This window comes from Caloenas nicobarica, chromosome 6 (assembly GCF_036013445.1).
Source record: "Caloenas nicobarica isolate bCalNic1 chromosome 6, bCalNic1.hap1, whole genome shotgun sequence".
NCBI classification, from domain to species: Eukaryota; Metazoa; Chordata; class Aves; order Columbiformes; family Columbidae; genus Caloenas; species Caloenas nicobarica.
In genome coordinates, this window is record NC_088250.1 from 11548667 (window position 1) to 11567881 (window position 19215).

The 19215-nt window shown below is 35.6% G+C and overlaps 1 protein-coding gene across 2 annotated transcripts in view; it reads right to left on the bottom strand.

Annotated features, from left to right (window-relative positions):
* Positions 1-19215, bottom strand: part of NCKAP1 (NCK associated protein 1) — a 60591-nt gene that overhangs the window by 25399 nt on the left and 15977 nt on the right. Inside the window, exons 3-17 of one of the 2 annotated variants that reach the window (XM_065637774.1) lie at positions 12242-12328; positions 11993-12049; positions 10815-10957; positions 10642-10732; positions 8384-8521; positions 7609-7657; positions 6967-7123; positions 6316-6372; positions 5680-5776; positions 5344-5450; positions 4110-4242; positions 2523-2604; positions 2017-2075; positions 1073-1218; positions 435-567 (exon numbers count right to left, since the gene is read on the bottom strand). In XM_065637774.1, the coding sequence (XP_065493846.1) occupies positions 435-567; positions 1073-1218; positions 2017-2075; positions 2523-2604; positions 4110-4242; positions 5344-5450; positions 5680-5776; positions 6316-6372; positions 6967-7123; positions 7609-7657; positions 8384-8521; positions 10642-10732; positions 10815-10957; positions 11993-12049; positions 12242-12328 (1536 nt within the window). Of the gene's footprint in view, positions 1-434; positions 568-1072; positions 1219-2016; positions 2076-2522; positions 2605-4109; positions 4243-5343; positions 5451-5679; positions 5777-6315; positions 6373-6966; positions 7124-7608; positions 7658-8383; positions 8522-10641; positions 10733-10814; positions 10958-11992; positions 12050-12241; positions 12335-19215 lie in introns of both variants that reach the window. The other variant, XM_065637773.1, reaches the window with a different exon arrangement.

Here is a 19215-nt window from a genome sequence, read left to right on the forward strand (position 1 = left end):
TTTTAATCTTACTGAAGAAACACTATTAATAACATGCCATACAGAACTCCCAATTTCCTATTTCCTTTTTGTAACTATGACTTTATAAACCATTTGAAAGAAAAACTGTTGCTTGCAAGTTTTAATAGGCATATGAGATTTATTAGCATCTAAGCCTGAATGACCCCCAGAAAAGTCATCTAAGCTTTGTACCTTAGTTTAGTCTCTCTTTAAAGCAAAGATAATACTGCTTACTCACTTCAGAACAGGATTTTGAGCTCTACAGGTGAAGAATCACATAAGCAGCTATCTACTTGTTTTACTTCAATTTTTACCACTCTCCTCTCTCAAATTTTACATTGCCACCACAAACACATTCTTGCAGTGCTCGGCTCTAGTCCTCTCTACTTTAAATGAGAAATGAAAATAACTAAGACAATATATTTAAAAATTACCTCTTCTGGGCACAGTTCATGGGTACAGCTCATAAAATGAGTACAAAGCAGTGGGAATGCAATTGAGTATCTTGATTGAGAGGGAAGCTCCAAACACTGCTGAAACATCTTCTCAAAAGCACGACTATAAAAACTGATCAGAAAGAGACATTTAAATGGAATACATACATAATTCTGCTGCAAATAAAGTCTATTTCACACAAATCAGACATGCTATTAGTGTAAGATTTATAGTTATAACTTATCAAAAACTGCATCATACTTTCAAATAAGTGTTTTCTGCATTCACTTCTTATGCATTTTACTTGCATCTCTCTATTATTATTATCATTATTACTATTATTATCATAATAATCTTATTATTCTGACGTTTGCCACTTCGGCACTGCAAAAACTTGCACCTTTTGCAAAAATCTATTGAGGAAGAATCTGCAAATGACTCCAGATACATTATGTGACTGCTTGAAGAATCTCTGACATCTTCAGCAATACCTTTATCAAACTCTGATAGAAACCAGAAATTCTAATTGATTCTACCACTGGCTTATCCTTCTACAAAATCTGCTATTTAAAAGTGACACTTGCAAGGACAAACCAAACAATAAATAAAAGCTTCTATGGTCAGGTTAGTAACATACCAAAATATAGAAAGATCAGAGGTTTCAACCAACATCTCCACCAAAGAATCTACCATTTTCGTGTGGAAAATGATTGTGTTCATCATTTTTCCTAGTTCTCTATGGTCTGCAAGACCAAGTGAAGCCTTAGAAACACTGGTGTAGGCCTGGAAAGACACAAGAAAAACTTTGTTATACCTACAGCTGTTTTTTTTTCCAAATTCCATTGCTATTGCCCAATACAAATGTTAAATACTGATTATGCTATGTATAGGATACCCGTGTTCTTAAAGACCATGAATAGACTACTTTATCTTTCCACTATAGCTTAAGAAAAGCAAACCGCCTTTCAATGAAGTCTCCAAATGTCATTTGAACGTGACACCAATTCACAGATAAAGTGTAGAACAAACGTACTGACAAAACACAAGTATGCACTTGCAAGCCCCCAATTTAACAATCAGGTTTTGGAAGGCAAGAAAAAGCAGGTGTATTTTGAAAATATAAAAATAACGTGTCTATCTAACCTTGAGGCAATTGATCTGCAGTCTGAACAGTACTCCCCCCTTTATTAAGTCAGTGGAAGACACTGTTATTGCAATGCACAGGAGTGATTTTCTCACTGAACGTTATTTTCCCAGGGAACAGTCTCTGTCTCCCCCGGGCTGGGCAGGCTGAATCACTCCGTACACTGCACAGCTGCCAAACTGCTCATCCTCAACACATTCTATTTCCGAACTGTTATAAACAGCCCAAAGAATGATTTGCATAAAGTATGCAATGCAAAGTTACACCAAAACGTAGCAAATTATCTGCTTAAGTATTTTTTTTTATTTTAAAAGAGCAGGTTATTCTTAGCTAGCCTGTCATCCACTTGCAGTGTGAGAGTAATCTGCGAGAGAAGTAATTTACTAAACATTTGGTTTTAAGTTAGTAAAGTGCCACATATCTTTACAAAGTCTTACCTGCAATCTAAACCAATCTAATCTCATTCCTCTGAAGTCAAACACCTCTCCATCTTCAACTGCATAAGGGAACAATACAGAACATAAAACCTTTAGGAAAAGAACTACAACTCCAGATATACTATATCAGACATCCTAAAAAACCCCAAAGTACTCAAGAATTACTTGGGTACTGAACCTGATGCTTTTACCCAAGAATTTCGATCCAGCACAGACACGCTAACAGGAATTAAAGTATCTAGATGAAAACCTGTGTAATATGCTTTCTAAATTAAAAAGTAGGATTACTTCCTAATAGCATTCTTCAAAAGCTGTATCTCTATAGAGCTGCCCTGGAAAAGGGACACACAACAAGAAGCTGATACCATAACGAAAGAGAAACAACGGAATAAGTTCAGTTTACACAAGCTATCTGCTTCAACTGATTGCATGAAACACAAATTGATGAAGCTTTCCGGAGGAATCTACCATTCTGTTACTATTTTCCCAAGTTCGTTTACACTTACCTTGTTTCACACTTAGTGAAGTCATTGTGTTTACGAAAGAGGACATGATGATTGATTCATCCTCTGGGCACACTGAAAGATTCTAAAATAAATGTTGTTGCTATTATTATTTCAAACTTGCTTTATGAAAAATGTCAATACCCATGCCCAATTTATCAGCTATGCTCTGAAATGTATAAAAATTTACACAAGATAACTTAATTGATGGAATATTTCAAATAGCACTATTTAATAGCTTTCACTTTTTCATTCATTGGTTGATGACAGGTACCTAGAAAAGCTTGCTTCCAAACCAACACCTTCTTAAAACGCAAAAATCTGGCAGTAAATGTGCCCGCACATTTTCAGACTGTAGGCATTTACAAAATAGACACCAAATATTATCCTGTTATATATCAGATTCCAAACATTTTCCTGACCTCTACACACACCTGACCTGTCTGCAAAGAAAATTTGGCCATGGCAGGATATAAGAGAACACACATCAGCATCACTTTGCTTCCCAAAAAACCCATTCTCAACAGTTTTTCACTAACATTGACTTCTATGATTGGTACCACCTGAAAGATGGGCTATAACGTTTTCGAATTTTACAAAATGCGACAGTGTATGAAAAAGCAGTTTCAGCAAACGGTAAAATCATATTTCTATTAAACAGTACAATTCAGAAGTTTCTCAGAATTCTGGCTGTGACTAACATCTTAAGCTGAAAAAAATTCTAATTATCATTCAATCATTTCTCTAGTCTTGTGGTTGATACCTGTTATGAATTAATTACAACTAAAACTCAAGCCATTTTTTTTTTCCCTCATTTCAGTTTGATCCTAAGGTTTCTCCTATTTAAACAGAGTATACTTGTGCCACTTGTACAGCATTTAGAAGTAGTTCACTAAATCTAGGAAATAATTTCCCAGGAATTGATGACAAATGTCAAAAAAAATTAATTCTGTCAATCTAAAAAAAAAAAAATCTGTTAATATGTAAGTACATAAGTACATAGAGCTATAAGCAAAAAAGCCCTAAATACAGTTACTTTGGTATTAAATGCAAATTCAAGGATTCAGTTACATTTAATAAACAGTGATACAAACTGGTATTTAAACTATTTAAGAATTCGTTTAAATAAAGAGTATGTAAGCTCCACCTCCTGGTAACTAGTGTAATGCTTGAAGTGTGAAATTAATTTTTGAAAGCTTGCAGTACAAACTCATCAAGATCACAGACCTGACCAAGACACAAAATTTGGGCTCCATCTAGTGGTCATCGGGGAATAAAACCAAAACAGTTCAGAAAGCCCGTAATTTCTTGGTCAGGCTACATAAGGAAAAGTTTCTACAACAGTCCTTCAGTGGCAGTACTCATTTCATTGTCCCTAAACATAACACTGCTTAATAACATTTAAGTATTCATACAAAACCCTAAAGTACAACTCCAAATCCTAGAATTAAATAGCAAATTAAGTTAATCCGTCTTATTCTATAATGTTTGTCAAAATCCACAAACCAGGACACATTTCATAGACATTTTGGATAAAAAGCCCTTTTCAAAGTTTGGATATGAGAAGTCAAAACCACAGTCTTGACTTACCTGAACAAGCTCATTTAAGACGACTGCATCAAAACCGGAGAGATACTGCACATAGTATCTCTGCATCACGGGCCCGTATTTTCGCACATGTGCTCTGAGCTCCTCCATGTAGAATATTAGCTCGGCTATGTGTCTAGGCAAGACAAGGAAAAGCTTAGAAAATAGAAAACATCCAAAAATATTAAAAATATCTTCTACTGGTGGAATGCTTCTCAAGGGGATTTCCTCCTACACCTTGCTTTTAAAAGTATTACTAACAGGCAATTTCTGTATGAATATACTTTTCACATTTTAAGAGGAGTTTACACAGGTAATTTTCTCTTCAAGGCAAAATCCACTCAACAAGAAATCAATTACCTAGATGCCCTCATGATAATCCTCAAAGGTTTGTATAACTATCCACTTATTTTTTGAAGAAGCCCTTCTATAATGCTCAATTTGAAGAAAAAAAAAAAAACAACAAAGAAACAAAACCAAGCAAACCACACCCACACAACCCTGAAAAAGTGGCTAAATCTGAAAAATACAATTGTAATAACTGCTTTTCTGTTGTGCTGGTTTTGCTTTGTTTGGTTGGGTTTTTTTAAAAACCATGAAGATGGTTAAACACTTGCACAGGTTGTTTCAGAGAGGACATGGGACCTTGTGATTGTCAATTGTTTAAACTCCTGCAGTAAATACACAGACTTTCAGTTCAATCTTGTGTTCAATAATCTTGAGAACTCAGAGACAACTAGTGCTCTTCTGCCTATCCATATTCATAAATCTCTTAAACCCATTTCTCATTTTTAACTTCTGTTTATTATGACAATAATGCTCTTGTATATAAATAAATCTTATCTGATTTAAAAGACAGTGTTGCTACAACACAGGAAACATTCTACAAATCAAGCTTTTTGACAGTTTCCTTCTCTCAAGCAGATTTGTTCAATGCAAATCAGTAACACCGAAGATAAATGATTAAGTGGGGTTTTTTTGTTTTGCTTTCTCAAAGGAAAAAAAAATGCATAAAGCTTTTATAAAATATTTTTATTTTAGAAATACATTTTCTAGAGAAAACAAACTTCCACCTATATGCTTCAGTTCCTGGGATTCCCAGGTAAAGATTTTCTGAGCAGTTCCGATTCTTCCATAGAGCTATCCTTTCCCAAGATTCCCTTGCCTTCAAATGCATTTCTCATCTGTGAAATTCTCATAAATATTTAAGGTATCACACTAAAAATTGTTAACATACTTATCTATGAAATCATCTGCACTCTTCTTTGGCATATTATCTGCATGACGAAGAAGCCAAATAATTTCATCACGAGCAAAGGATAATGCCATAAATACAAAAAGTGCCTGAAAAAGAAAAGTTGTTCACAGCTTTATAGATACATACAACAGTTGGACACCTTGTGCACACTAAGAGGCAACTAGTTTCTAAAACCAAAGAACCTTAAAACCTAAATAGGTTTTCTCTCAGAGTCAAGTGTGGTTTTATTTCCCCCCCAAACAAAGTAAATGTCATATTATCACTGAGAAACAAAATTAAGATAGCGTAAATGCAAAACATAAGAACCATAATTACCTTGGGACCTAACAGGCCGGGCTGATCGGACAGGACAGTAGCCAGTTCTTTGAGTGCAGAACGTAAAAACTTGCGTCTCTCTCTGTGCATTGAACCACTGCATCGAAAGAACAAAGCAAAACATCATCCACTGTGCTAAACACAGAACACTTGATTTTTCCAAAAATTTAAGCCCAAGCATAGGCAGCTCATACCATACAACTTCAAAAGTTCAGTATTTCAAAGGATGTGGTTCAATTAAAATTGGCATCCCCATCACCAATGCTGTATATTCCTGAAGTATGATTAAATTTAAAAAACAAGTTCTCTGCCCCGATCTGTGATTTGCATTTGACTCCACTAAACAATTTCTATTTAGTTTGCATTCACATTAAGTAATTAGACAAAAACTGGAGACTATATAAACTAAATGCTTCTGTCCCGAAAATTTGCAAAATAATCTAAAACTTGGGAAGTTAAATCGATAATTGCAAACCATTAAGCAAATCCAGATTCAAAAGAACAATCAGTACCTGATCTCATTTGAAAAATGCACGATTAATTCTGCATTCAACAAATCCTGTTTAAAAATTCTTTATAACTTCACTAAGAAAAACAACACTAAAATCTGTCAGGAAAACTTTGTAAGGCACTTACGCATGGGAAACAGCAGCTTCTTTGCACTCTCTGATGTCATTAATACGCTTGTTGTATCTGCAAATAAAAACCAATCCAATACAGTAGTAAGTACCAGCAGCAGAATTTAGAAAAAGCTGCAACTTGTGAGGAGCTGCAATGCCGCAGCAAGGAGGACACAGCAAAAAGCTCACATAAGATTTATTTCCCTGCTCAGAGCTGAATGCTAAAACTGGATACCCAAATGGAAAAGAGGTCCTGGCATTGGCTGATGAAGACCCCAACTTGGTCACTGCCTGAGTTTTCATATGATATACTACAGAAACAGTAGCACATACTTGCAACTTTTTCAAGCGAACTCTGCATTCATGACATCATTTCTCTTCTCTAGATGAAGATTTGTGGGCAGGATCATTAATTTTAACTTTTGCCATTTTAGAGACTGATTCACCAGACTTTTTCAGAACCGAGATTAAAAAAAGGCACGATGGTTATGAAATCAGGCTCTTGGAAGTTATGTATTAAAGAAACAGTCAAGACACTACGCAAAAATGTATTCTGACTATCCTCAAGCAGAATTTATATGAAGCAACATTTTCAAAAACAGTTTTTCAAGAAATTATAGTTTTGAAACAGAGGTTCTGAAAGGAGAAAGAGAGAACAAAAACTTACCCTCGTATGTTTACAAACAGGTCTTCTGCAGCTTTGTGGATATGGAATACTTCATCTCGAAACAGAGCCAAGCAAGAGCTGCTTTGAAGTGCAAGTTTCCAAAGGTTCAAAGCCGTAGCATCACTATTTAGGATTCCATGGCACAAAATAAACCCAACTTCAAAAGTCCACATTGATTGATGTCACAAACCAGATGCACAAAGACAACGAGAGAACAGTGAGATTATTATACATTTTCTCTTAAATAGTTCATTGACAAAGTGTTTAATGGGTAACATCGTTTTAAATATTAATAGAGAAATACCCCACACTGTTCTAGAAGAGGTCTTTTTTGTAACAGTTTTGTACCATGAATAACTTAATGCTGATACTACTCAGCTATTTTCATCAGATGACTAAAGCCCTCACTTTTAGTGAAAGTTTGGAATAAACTGATTACAAATTCCATTCCAGCAGCATATGCTGAATTCTACCTTCACTGCATGTAAAAGTACGATACATACAAATGAGATTTAATCAAGTTCTCTAGAATCTAATTTGAATGCAACAGCTTTTGTACTTTACAGAAAAGGAAGGAGTCTTTTATATGTTAACTAACTTTTTTTAATACAACTATGAGCTGTTTCAGAATATTTTACTCACAAATGATCCATTTTTCCATTGCATCCAGAGAGAGGTATTCACATGGCATCTGTTGAAAAAACATTAATTTGTAGCCAAGTAATGATATAAAAGACAATACATTTTATGGGAAGTGCTTTTTAGAAAAAAATAAAGCCTGAAATGCTGATGAATCACGGAAGGCTGATGCTGATTACTAAAAGGGTATTATTTTGTCTCTTTAGAAACAGAGAGTCTGAATAGCAAATGCTCTTCTATATCCTTCGATACCTTGAACAAAATGGTCAACAAATTCTGACAAAACTTTCAACACACATTGTATTTAAGAACATTTAAGAACAAAGGGCTTTTGATGCATACTAATCACAACCTGACAGCTGTTAATACTTGCTTTTTTTCAGAAAGATGACCTTTCATTTCAAAACTGAGGCAGCAAACGCAAACGGTGAAAATTTTCAAGGTCAATCAGTTCTGATTTTCAGTTTGTTGGCCCACAAACATCCAAGGCAGTATGCAGGATTCCTTCCTTCTACACTGCAGAACTCAGCACCGCTTCCCTTCATCTTTTGGTTATCAAATACTGGAGGTGAAAGCATGAGCTAACACAACAGAAGTTTTAATTAATGCGAAAAAACTTTCCCCTAGTACTAAAGTATTCCACTCTCTCAGCCAGCCTATTTACTTCTCTCATTAAAAGCCACATAAAGGTAATCAAACAGAAAATTAAACACTCCCATGTTATTTTCTGTAAAACCCTGCTTAACTTTATCATATAATGTAAATTAAAAGGCCGTACTGTGTCCGACTGTGCAGGGTTCAGCATTGTGCTGGGGGCACTGATGAGGCTCAGTAGCTGTGCGTTTCTCCACTGGTCAGCTGAGAGATTTCTTCGAGGATAGACCATCTGGAGTGAAATCAGAGCATCTGAAAGGGACTGGGAAAAATACAAATAAATAAATAAAAGACCAATGATTAGTTTAAAGATGTCCCCGAGGCTTTGTCTTGGATAAATATTCAGGTTCTTCACCTCATTCTGTGAACCGTGTGTTCCCTTCTCAGCATTATTACTAACAATAATAAAAACACTTTACTGAACTAGTTCTGAAATTGAATTTGAAGTTAAAACCCATTGCATCTAGTTTATTTCACATATAAAAGACTATTTCAGGCTAAAAGAAGGATGAAGATAAGCAGGAGGGTTTGATTTTTATTTTATTTTTTTTAATTAGAGCTATAAAATTCCAAGTTCAGAACTGGAGGCCACGAAAAAAATCAATACGGGACAAGAAATCTCTCATGTACAACTTTTTCATTATTTATTCAAGCATCGCAATTATTGCATTATTCCCTTCTCTATGACTTCATTTAGTATGTCCTTCCCTCTTTGCTAGCAAATTATAATTATTTTGAGCAGATATTGTCTGCAGGAGCATCCTCATAGCAGGTTAAGCTTATTTAAGTGTGGACCTACGCCTTTTCCTTATCTTTTGCATCGATACTGGTACTTGTCCAGGGAGCCAGGTCTAAGCATTACGCCAGCGGAGAAGGTCACTCAGACAAAAAAAAAAAAAAAAAAAAAAAAAAAGTCATCGCTGAAGCTAATTTAAAGGACTAAACAACTGTCAGTTTACTGCAAAGTAGTGAGATGATGGAAGGACAACTTAAATGTGCAGTTCTGGAGAGTGCAACCTAAGTATGTGTTTCTATAGCATAGTGCCTGAAGGGATCCCTGACCCCAATTTATACCTCTAGCACAGGATAAAGAGGGAAAAAAAAAAATCAAACTGAAAAATGGCTTTACAAAACTTTTCAAGCAAAAGGATTGGTCCACTATGAAATACAAGAGCACAAACAAAGATAACACTGAAAAGTAAAGCATCTCTGCTAAAATGTGGACAAGAAAAGTTTAATTGCAAATGAGATCCTTAGCTAAATAAGTCTTAACAAGACAGGAATTGTGCAGAGGAAAGTATAAAAAAATAAGATCACAGATTATTTAGACAAATGAGAAGTATTCAAACCTATTTCACTTCAGAGCACTTAGAGAAGTAGTTGGAAAAGTCTCTGAACTTCTAGTGACTATCTTAAAAAGTCTATGGAATTTAATAAAAATCTCAAGAGGACTAGAGAAGGAAAACACAAATAGTACCTAGACTGTGAAATACGAAGAAAAGCCCAAACCTTCAAAACTTTAGGTAGTAACTTAGTATTTAACTCCTGCCAAAGATTCCAAAATGTTGTTAATCAATCATTTTGCAAGCACCTATAAAATAACACCTTTATAAATAACAGTCGGTCAAGCACTGATCAAACCAACCTAGTTTCCTCTGACAGAGTTGCAAGCCTACTGGACAAACGGGGAAGCAATTAACAGGATATACATTGACTTTGGTGAGGCTTCTGTCACTTTTCCAAGGTATCAACATACGAAAACACAGCCTAGATAAATCATCACAGAACTACAGCACAACCAGCTGTGTAAGAATGCAAGCTTGAAAATACTTGTACAGAAAACGCTTAAGGAATTGGGTTCATTTAACTTTGCCAAGTCAACCGAGCAGGGTATACAATGTCAGCTTTTGAGTACAGGATATATTATGAAAGAGGCAGCGGTGATCTCCAAGATCCCCAGTTTAAAGACAAAGCAAAGCAAAACCCCTCAGGTTACAAAATAAAAAACCACATTCATCTAGGATGGTAAACCAGCAAAAAACTGGTTGCAGAGAAACACGAGCCATCTCCTACATTTCAAACTACAAACCAAACCACAGATGCAGCTATTCTCAGAAGAACAATAACTGATTCTTAATCTATTTCTAATCCTTAGTGAATAAAATGGAACCTTACCGATGAGTCTTAGCATTCCTATGTTTCTATAGGTTTTGTTATTTAATCGGATATCATTCCCCAGCCCCAGACATCCCTTGTAAGTAAAATCACCTATAAAGTTTATACCTAATGGCCTTTGACAAAACAAACTCTTGTATATTTACTTTTTTATCTCTGCTTCTGTCAAGTAAGGTTACTGAGCGCCTGTGAGTAGTAGTTACATACTTTACTGTGAGGTACAAATTCCTCCATCATTTTCTTTAAAGGATTTTCATAATCCACAATCATCTGGCCAAGGCGTGGATATTCTCTGTCACTGAAAACAACAACAAACAATTCACTCAGGTGGAGTTGTTACTATTATTATTGTACGCATCGCTTACACAACAGATTTTTACCTTGCTCCATGTGTCATTTCATGGGCATAGTTATACAATCCAATGATAGCCTTCCTTTCTTCAATTCGAGACAGCAATATCATTAGAGTTGTGTAGGTTATAATCAAATCTAGGTAGTTCTTTGTTAAATCGAAGTTTACAGTCTAGAGATAAAATACAGTCCATTATCATTCTAAAACTTTCAGAAACAAGCATAAAACTTTTTCCTCACCTTTCCATCAATTTTCAGCATTTTTAAAATACAACGGACTATCCCGATCAGTTTTTTTTCTGGTTGCTTACAGACATATATAATGTTAATTTATTCACTGAAATCCCCAGACCTGTTTACATTTCTGAAAGCAAGCATTCAAACAAATCTTTCCAGGCTCTGGTGCTACAGATGAGCTGACAGATAAGAAAGCTTTTCTTGGATGTTACTAAGCAATCAGCAAGTGCCTTGCCTGTGAACTATAATTTAATAAGACTCTGTCATGTAAAAAGCTGACACATACCCCACATACCCCCCTGGTAAGATCATTCCATAGGACATATACCTGCTCCTCTTTCATAGTATGAAATTAAGCCAGCCAAAATTTAGACTGATGACTAAAACTAGCAAGGGGACATTACGAACATTAGAAAAGAAAGCTGAGAAGAAAACGAAAAGCCGTTTGATGATTTGTTTTAGGGTGTTTTGTTTTGTTTGTTTTGGGTTTTGTTTTGTTGTGGGGTTTTTTGTTTGGTTTGGGGTTTTTTGGGGTTTTTCTCTTTTTTTTTTTTTGTGGTAGTGGTTTCAGGGTTGGTGCCAACACCAGAAGTGACCTTATCACCGATCTCTTTGGTGGACACCAGTTATATTCCTGTTTTGTGAGTCCACATGGCTTAAGCATGTAGATGACAGTAAACCTCTAAGATAGGAATACAATAAACATTACAGAACAATTTGTATGTTTGGTAACAGACAACACTGTTACTGCTGTCCGTAAGTAGTGTGTTTAAAATGGTCTCTTCTGATTTCCAGCTATTTCTACAAGTTAGGGATCTGAAGATCACATCATTTTTATTTCTCTTGCATTTATAACTAGAGATGCCATGTTTCTTTGGCTAACATAAACAAGTCCTTCTAATTCTCCACATAGGACTCCTATTATAAACATTTTTACATGGCATTTGAAAGTTTAAACCCCAAAACTTACAATATCAAAGAAGACTTGGCAAACATCGATAGTGTTCAGCAGCTCACAAACATGGTCCTTGAAAAACAAAGGAATAATTTCAGTTTCAAAAGATGGACGTAAATTGTTTTACTATGCTTAATGATGGGGACTATGCTGATTTTTTTAAAAAAAGAACAGAGCTACAAGTTCAGCTATATAGTATTATTTAATAAAAGAAAGTCGGAAACTTGATGTAACAGAACAAATGAGTTATTTGCAATACCTTACCTTAAATTCCATTACATCAACAAATGTGAAGTAGTATAATGCCAGGTTCTTCAGAATCTCTGATTTTTCTTTCTGGAGCTGAGCAAGCTGTTGCTAAAAGAGAGCATAAACATTCACACTGTTCTTAGAAGCTCTTGAGAAGATTGCTGAAAAACAAAACCTGTGAGCGCAGAGTAATCACCAGGCTATGCAAAGAAGCCTTAACATGATTTTCTAAGACTGAGATTCTGTGTGTCTCAAACACACACAGAGTTCTCAAAACAGATCATTTTAACAGCTGCCGACTATACTTGGAAGATAAAAGTCAAATTAGTACACATTAGTACCAAAGTCATATTTTTTACTCAGCTAGAGATGAAAATGGGTAGTTAGGAAAACAGTGTTATGCATAATTAGCAAAAGCGGAACAGTACATGACCACAAATCAGTATGACAAAAAAATGACGTTACTTGAGGTAGGAGAAAAGAAGGTGGCAGGTTACAAACTTTACTACAGAAAAACATTATGCTTTTAAATTCTGAACTTACCAAAAAGAATATCCAGGCAAAGCCACGTTAAGCATGCAAAATAAAATGTAGATACAAACATAAAATACAGTAACGGTTCTTTGACCAGTTCCATATAAACACAATAATACATTCAAACAAAAGCAACAAAATAAGGAAACAAAAAAGAAGCAAAACACTGGCATTAGACACTGGTGGATAAAATGGAAGAGGCAAATGTGGATACAAAGGCATAAAATAGTTCATATGGATTTTTTTTTTTTAAACGGACAATGAAATACCATATAATTTCCGTATTTTTCAAAATTTTCTGGAGGAACCAGACAGATCATTTAAACAATTACAATTTAGAACACACAAAAAAGCAGCTGTTACCGAACGGCCATTCTGTTTATCTATGTATTACAGTCTCACAGCACTGCAAAAATCCAATTATTTAACTTGCAATATCCAGCTACTAATTAAGTCTCTTTCCTGATATAGGAACTGAAATGAGTTAAAGCAATCATAACACTCAGTAAGTGCCCTCCAAAAAGCTGCAAGATTTTAAATTAAAGACTGATGAAGCTAAATAGGGTTTTCTTCTCAGCAAGAGCAATCAATTATAAGAAAGATTAAATAAAATTGTTTCAAATTGGTTAGCTCATTTTCATTTGAGAGGTTAGACCTGAACACACTTCATCTCCCTCTCTTTATAAACCCGTGCTCTGTCCTCTCAGTTTTATGGAAACCACTAAAAGTCCACTAAATGCAAAAAACAGACTGCCTGGACCACTATATCACATACAAGACAATATTTGCTTCTTCCCTCTGAATTTTTAAAGGTGATTATGATTTTTAGAAGCCTTATGCCATAAGACTTCCATTATAGCCAAGGAAGACAGGCTATACAGAGATATGAACAAACTGAAATGGCTACATTATAAAATACTCCTGCCTACTCTTAAACTCTTTAACTTTGAAGGCACAACTTTGAATGCCTGCCCTATTTAAACTTCTTTCACATAGTCATCAGCTGGGACTTAAATGAAAAATGGATGTAAGTACATGTGTTTATTTTGTAACATCCGACAATCTCACACACTAAAACCCAGGTTATTTCCATTTAAACTGCTGCTGTACAAAATCTGTTTTCAAATGCAAGTCCTACAAATTGTATTTTGATCCTCAGTATGAACTTGCTATTACCTTTCCCAGTGTGCACCTTGAACCTGAACTGCCTTGTGCTGAGTGAATGAAGCCCCCAGCACAGTCACAGCAGAGGCTGGAGCTCCAGCAAACAAACCTTCGGGCCAGCTATTACTGTCTTCCTACCACGGTCCTAACTCGCACTAAGCAAGGTGCAATGCTACGGGAGACCAAGATTATAGCTTGTTGTATGCAACATCTACGTTTAGTATTAAAAAATGGCACTAGTGTCCACTTCTGAAGGACACCACAATTTCAAAGCCACAACACGTGAAGTGGGGAGATATGGCAAAAAGGGAGACAGTGCTGGAAACTATACTTGCAAGAGAAACATATACACACACACACACACACACTTATTTATTTTTTTAAGAAATTCTATGAAGCTGTACATCAAATAAGAGAATATAAGGATGTATTCATTACACTCAACCAAGAATTAAGGAATCACTGCCGTTCATTGTTAACTAGTTACTTGTGTTCCCAGAAACATTTATAGTTAAATGATGTTAAAACTTCCGCACAGAGTTAAGGTGATCGTTCATCAGACTGTGAGTGTCAAGGGTGTTAGTAAACTTTTATTTAAAATACTAGTATAAAAGTAAAACAATGTATCAAGCGCAATCCCAGTTGAATGAGTTTGGCGCAAACAGTTCACTTCATCCAGCACTGATGGAACAGCGATGTATAAAGTGCAGTTTACAGCATGGAGGGTCATGGATATTTATTTGCATTTTTATCACTCAGGAATGTGGGTGTAGCGCTTTCCACACCCACTGCAACAAAACTTTCCACTACTAATTTCGTAACAGCTGTTTAGAAATAGCTGGTGCTGTATCATTTTGGATTTGGTTTGAGGCTATCTTCATCGGCCTGTAATTCTCATTTAACTGCAAACATTTTTGTTTCCAATAGTCAATGGAAGTTTTCTAATAGGATAAAATGAAGAAATAACTCTTAAAATATTAGTAGCATCAAAAGATTACTTTCACTACAGCTAACCATGCCTGGCTGATTGGTTAGATGTAAGTGCTTTATTTATTCCGAAAGAATTTGAAGTACAGATTATACCACAGAACAACAGGATTTTGGCTGAACAAGGTGAATTGAATTTAAGACATATGAAAAGCTGCACAGATTTTAGCATAATATTGCAAGATTTTTTAAAAAATAATCCAGTAATATATTTTGTCTATTAAAAAATACCACATCTCCAAACATATTTGAATATTATTTATAAATTAGGATTCTAAATTCCAGAGAGTGAAGCTGACACTTTGTCAAGTATGTGATCTACAAGAGAAGGAACTGACCTTTACCAAGTTGTCTTGTGCCTTCCCTTCCTCATATTAAACCCCTCAAAAATCTTTACACAACTGATGATGTACACAGTGAAAGTACATTAAAGGAAGTGAGAAACAAATCAGAAAGTGCAAGAGAGCCTCACTTAAAGCTTACACGAACACAATGGCTCAGAGACAAGAGAATAATGACACAGACACTGGCATTTTAACAGTATGAATAAATACAAATTTAACGTGAAGGCACAGGAAAAATACGAGACAACTAGAAAAGGCATTCAGGGAGTTTTATGTACGGAAAACCAGAGGATAACTGTAGTTCTCTATTTTATCATATTTATTTCACTGGTAGAAATAGCATGCAAATAACTGTCTTATTTCATGATCCAGGAACAGACAGTAGGCAGGGGAATTTTCTCCTTCTGTCAGTGTGATATTTTTCCTGCAAGCACGATCATTTAACACTTGCATTTGTTTTCTACAAACCAACACCACAGATATTACAATATCCTCAGAGAAAACACCATCACCTTAATCTTACTAGATGCAATATAAGCCCCAAAAAGCATATTACAAATTCTGAGGATAGGGGTAAATAACCACTGTCAGTATTCTTTCTGTCATTTAATGTACTCACAACGCTTGGCACCTGTAGAGTCTTTAGATGAAGATTTTAAAAACTCAATTTATGCAAACAAAGTTCTGTGTCTACAGAATCCATAGCAGAATAGTGGGGAGAGAGAGAAATAACTAATCAAATTAAGAAAACGAGTTTTGATTTCTGTAAACTAACTGTAGAATGATGGATGTGTCCTTGGTTTTCTTATTTCCAATTTAAAACAGCCTCTGAAGTGACACGCTGCATATAAAAAGATGCCATGGACGTGTTTACTAACTAATGTATTTCTACTGCAAGGTCTATTTTTTGTTTGTTTGTAAGTTTCTAGCACCAAGTTAACTCTTTTAAAAAGGAAATGGCCACCCATGCCCCTCCACAGCTGTTACCGTCCCCAGGGCTGACCAGATGATTAACGCTGGCAGACAATCCACTTTCGGAGCAGTGAGGCTTCTCTTCAAAAACTGACCCTCCTGTCAGTCGTAAGAACAGTTTCCTCATTCTCTCACTTTCTTTCACATAAATTCATACAGTAATTCCTACATTAAGCTCATTATATATTACCACATCACCCAAGCCTTCAACACAGGTCTTGGCACCTCTGGGGCAACAATTTACAGACTAAACGCTTGTGCTATTCTATAGATAAAAATGTTTTGGACATATGTCTCTAGCTGCTTGCATACTTACATTAGTGTCATGAGATCATGAAAGAACTATTCATTTAACATGCACGAAAACTAATTTTGACATGCCACCTCGGTAACACTGCGTAACTAAAATATGGTTTAGGTATTAACGAGTGGAGGTTCTTCTTTCTCTTTTTGTTTTGGCATTGTTTTTTTTCTTTGTTTGTTTTAAATTGCCAAGCTCTGAAGCTGTTAATCATCATATCGAAAGAGGATTTTGGTTTTAATGGACAAAGCAAACAGGTTAAGTATGACACACACTCACCTCTCTGCAGGTATTGCATATGTTATTAAGCAATGAGTGAGCACGTGACTAGTTTGGTTTACCTTAGAAAGTGACTCATGGGCTGATTTGACTTATAGCAGTATAATACAATGATCTACTACAAATACTAACAAAAATGAAATTGTATTTGGATGCTACTCCATCTCAAACTCATGCACAACCAAGGGTTAAGCCATGAATATAAACATAGCTGCTGATGGCACTACGATTTTGAGAAAAGATAAGTTACACTATGACTGTTCTGTTTGGTGAAACATTTTAAAGACAATTCAAGATTTCATGTTTCTTTTGAAACTGCTATAAAAATATTTAAAATGCTCACTTTCAAATGACTGTTAGGCTGTAAAAATTTATGTGCTATTGTCTGATTACATTATAGCGTAAGTTATTTTAAGCTGCGAAGTCAGTCTTATGCAGGTAACAACTGAAAACACCAGACATGCTACTGTGCACAAAATCAGAACAGTAGGTATGGTTGTATCAGAGCAAGACACCAGCAGAGCTATTTCCATTCTGAATGATTTTTAGTAACAATTTAGATAAAATTGTTATTTGTTGCAGATATTTTGCAGTTTCTTCTGAAATAAACTATCATTGGTACATCCCACTCTCAAGCATAAAAAAAACCTCTCAAGTGCTGGTACAAAGCTGATCAGAGACTAGTTACTTGTCATGCGGCTTTACTCATGCACGGTAACTAAATTACTAAATAATTACTAAATACTAAATAAACTAAATTACTGCCTCAGTGAGTTCCGGAAAACCAATCTCACTTGGGGTCCCTTCAGCACTGTTAAGTTCCTTGAGAAATAGCGAGCGGAGCTGAACAGGCAGCTGTGCAAGCAAAGCACAGCATCCTCTTACCTGGAAAAGATTTTAGTCTTCATGGCCAGGAAGCCAGTTAGTTTTGTGCTAAAATACAGGGAGCTGGGTTTTTATTGCTTAACTGAGCAATAAGGTGTATGAAAAATTGAGTCTCCCAGACGAGAGGTCTATAACTCCAGAAAGGTAGAGAAAAAGGTTTACTGAATTGCAGGAGTTTAGTTACTTTCCTTAAGTTAATCTTAAGATCAGCTGCCATAGGTGTTTATTACCTTATTGTTTCCTCAAAAGTTTTTTAGAGAAAAAGAATTACCAATACCTAAGGCAGCATGGCTGAGACCTGCATTTTTCCTCAGAAGAGAATTTCTAAATTATCTTCACTAGCACTGTGCAAACCACAATATTAAAAGCTTGATTGGAAACAAGACATTTTGCTTTTGGCACAGTAGTACCCCTTCAAAAAGAAAATGATTATTTGTATTTTGTGAAGTATTTTGAAAAAGGCTAATTATTGCAAGTACCTATCACAAATTAAAATTCAAGATTGGTTAAAGTGTATATTTCAATAATTATAGAAGAAAGCGCTTAACAAAAGCATGCATTAATGTCTTCTAATAAGCTTTGGCCAAGAAGGTCCAGCCACGCTGTGCCCACACCACCCCTCCCACCATCCAGCTAATTTGCTATGCAACCAGCTCACTATGAAGTGAAACTGTGAAAGCCACAGTAAGCAGAGCAAACATACACATTGGCATCTAAAAGGAAAAAGCCAACGCAGCCATGAAGTAAAATTAAATACAATGTGCATTGAACTAATTCCTATCTACAGATTCTTATCCAGGCAGGCTGGAAATGCTCACACTGCTTGTACTCTACTCTCATATGATCTTATTTCCAGTCCCTGCTGATATAATACTGCAAAAAATTATTACAATTTAATCAGGGAAATAACCTCCCAAAATATTATCTCCTAAGAAATTAAATGTGTAGTCAATACAAAACATAATGGAATTGATATAAACAATACTTGGAAGACAGCTACTAAAAAATAAAGCCTAGCAATATGTGGAAAACATGGATGTTTCTCCCACTAACCACACACTTACCAACTTCTGAGTAATGTTTCACTGTTCTGCTTACTGCTAAGCAATGACTAAGCCTCAGCTTTCCTGGTAGACATTTAAAAATACAGGAAGTTTTTCTACAGAGAAATTGCTGAGGAGCAATCTGAGTAAAAGAAAAACATATGCTCAAGAAGGAAGGCAGATATTCTCACTACCTCCCATATGTGGTGTTTTGGAAAGCAGAGAGGAGCCAACTCCATCACACAGGGACACAGAGCTTTACCTGCGCGGGCAGCAGAGTTTTTAGATCCTACCCACAATCTACAGAAAAATTTACATCTTTTCTCCTGGCACCTTCAGTTCCCCATCATGAAGTATTTTATTCTGGTTTCACAATGGCATTAAATGTTAGCATTGACTGAGACAAGGGTAATTTTTATGTCCTACTATTTTTTTGCAGTTCAGTATATTCTCATTCGATTTCTCTGTGGTGAGAACCTT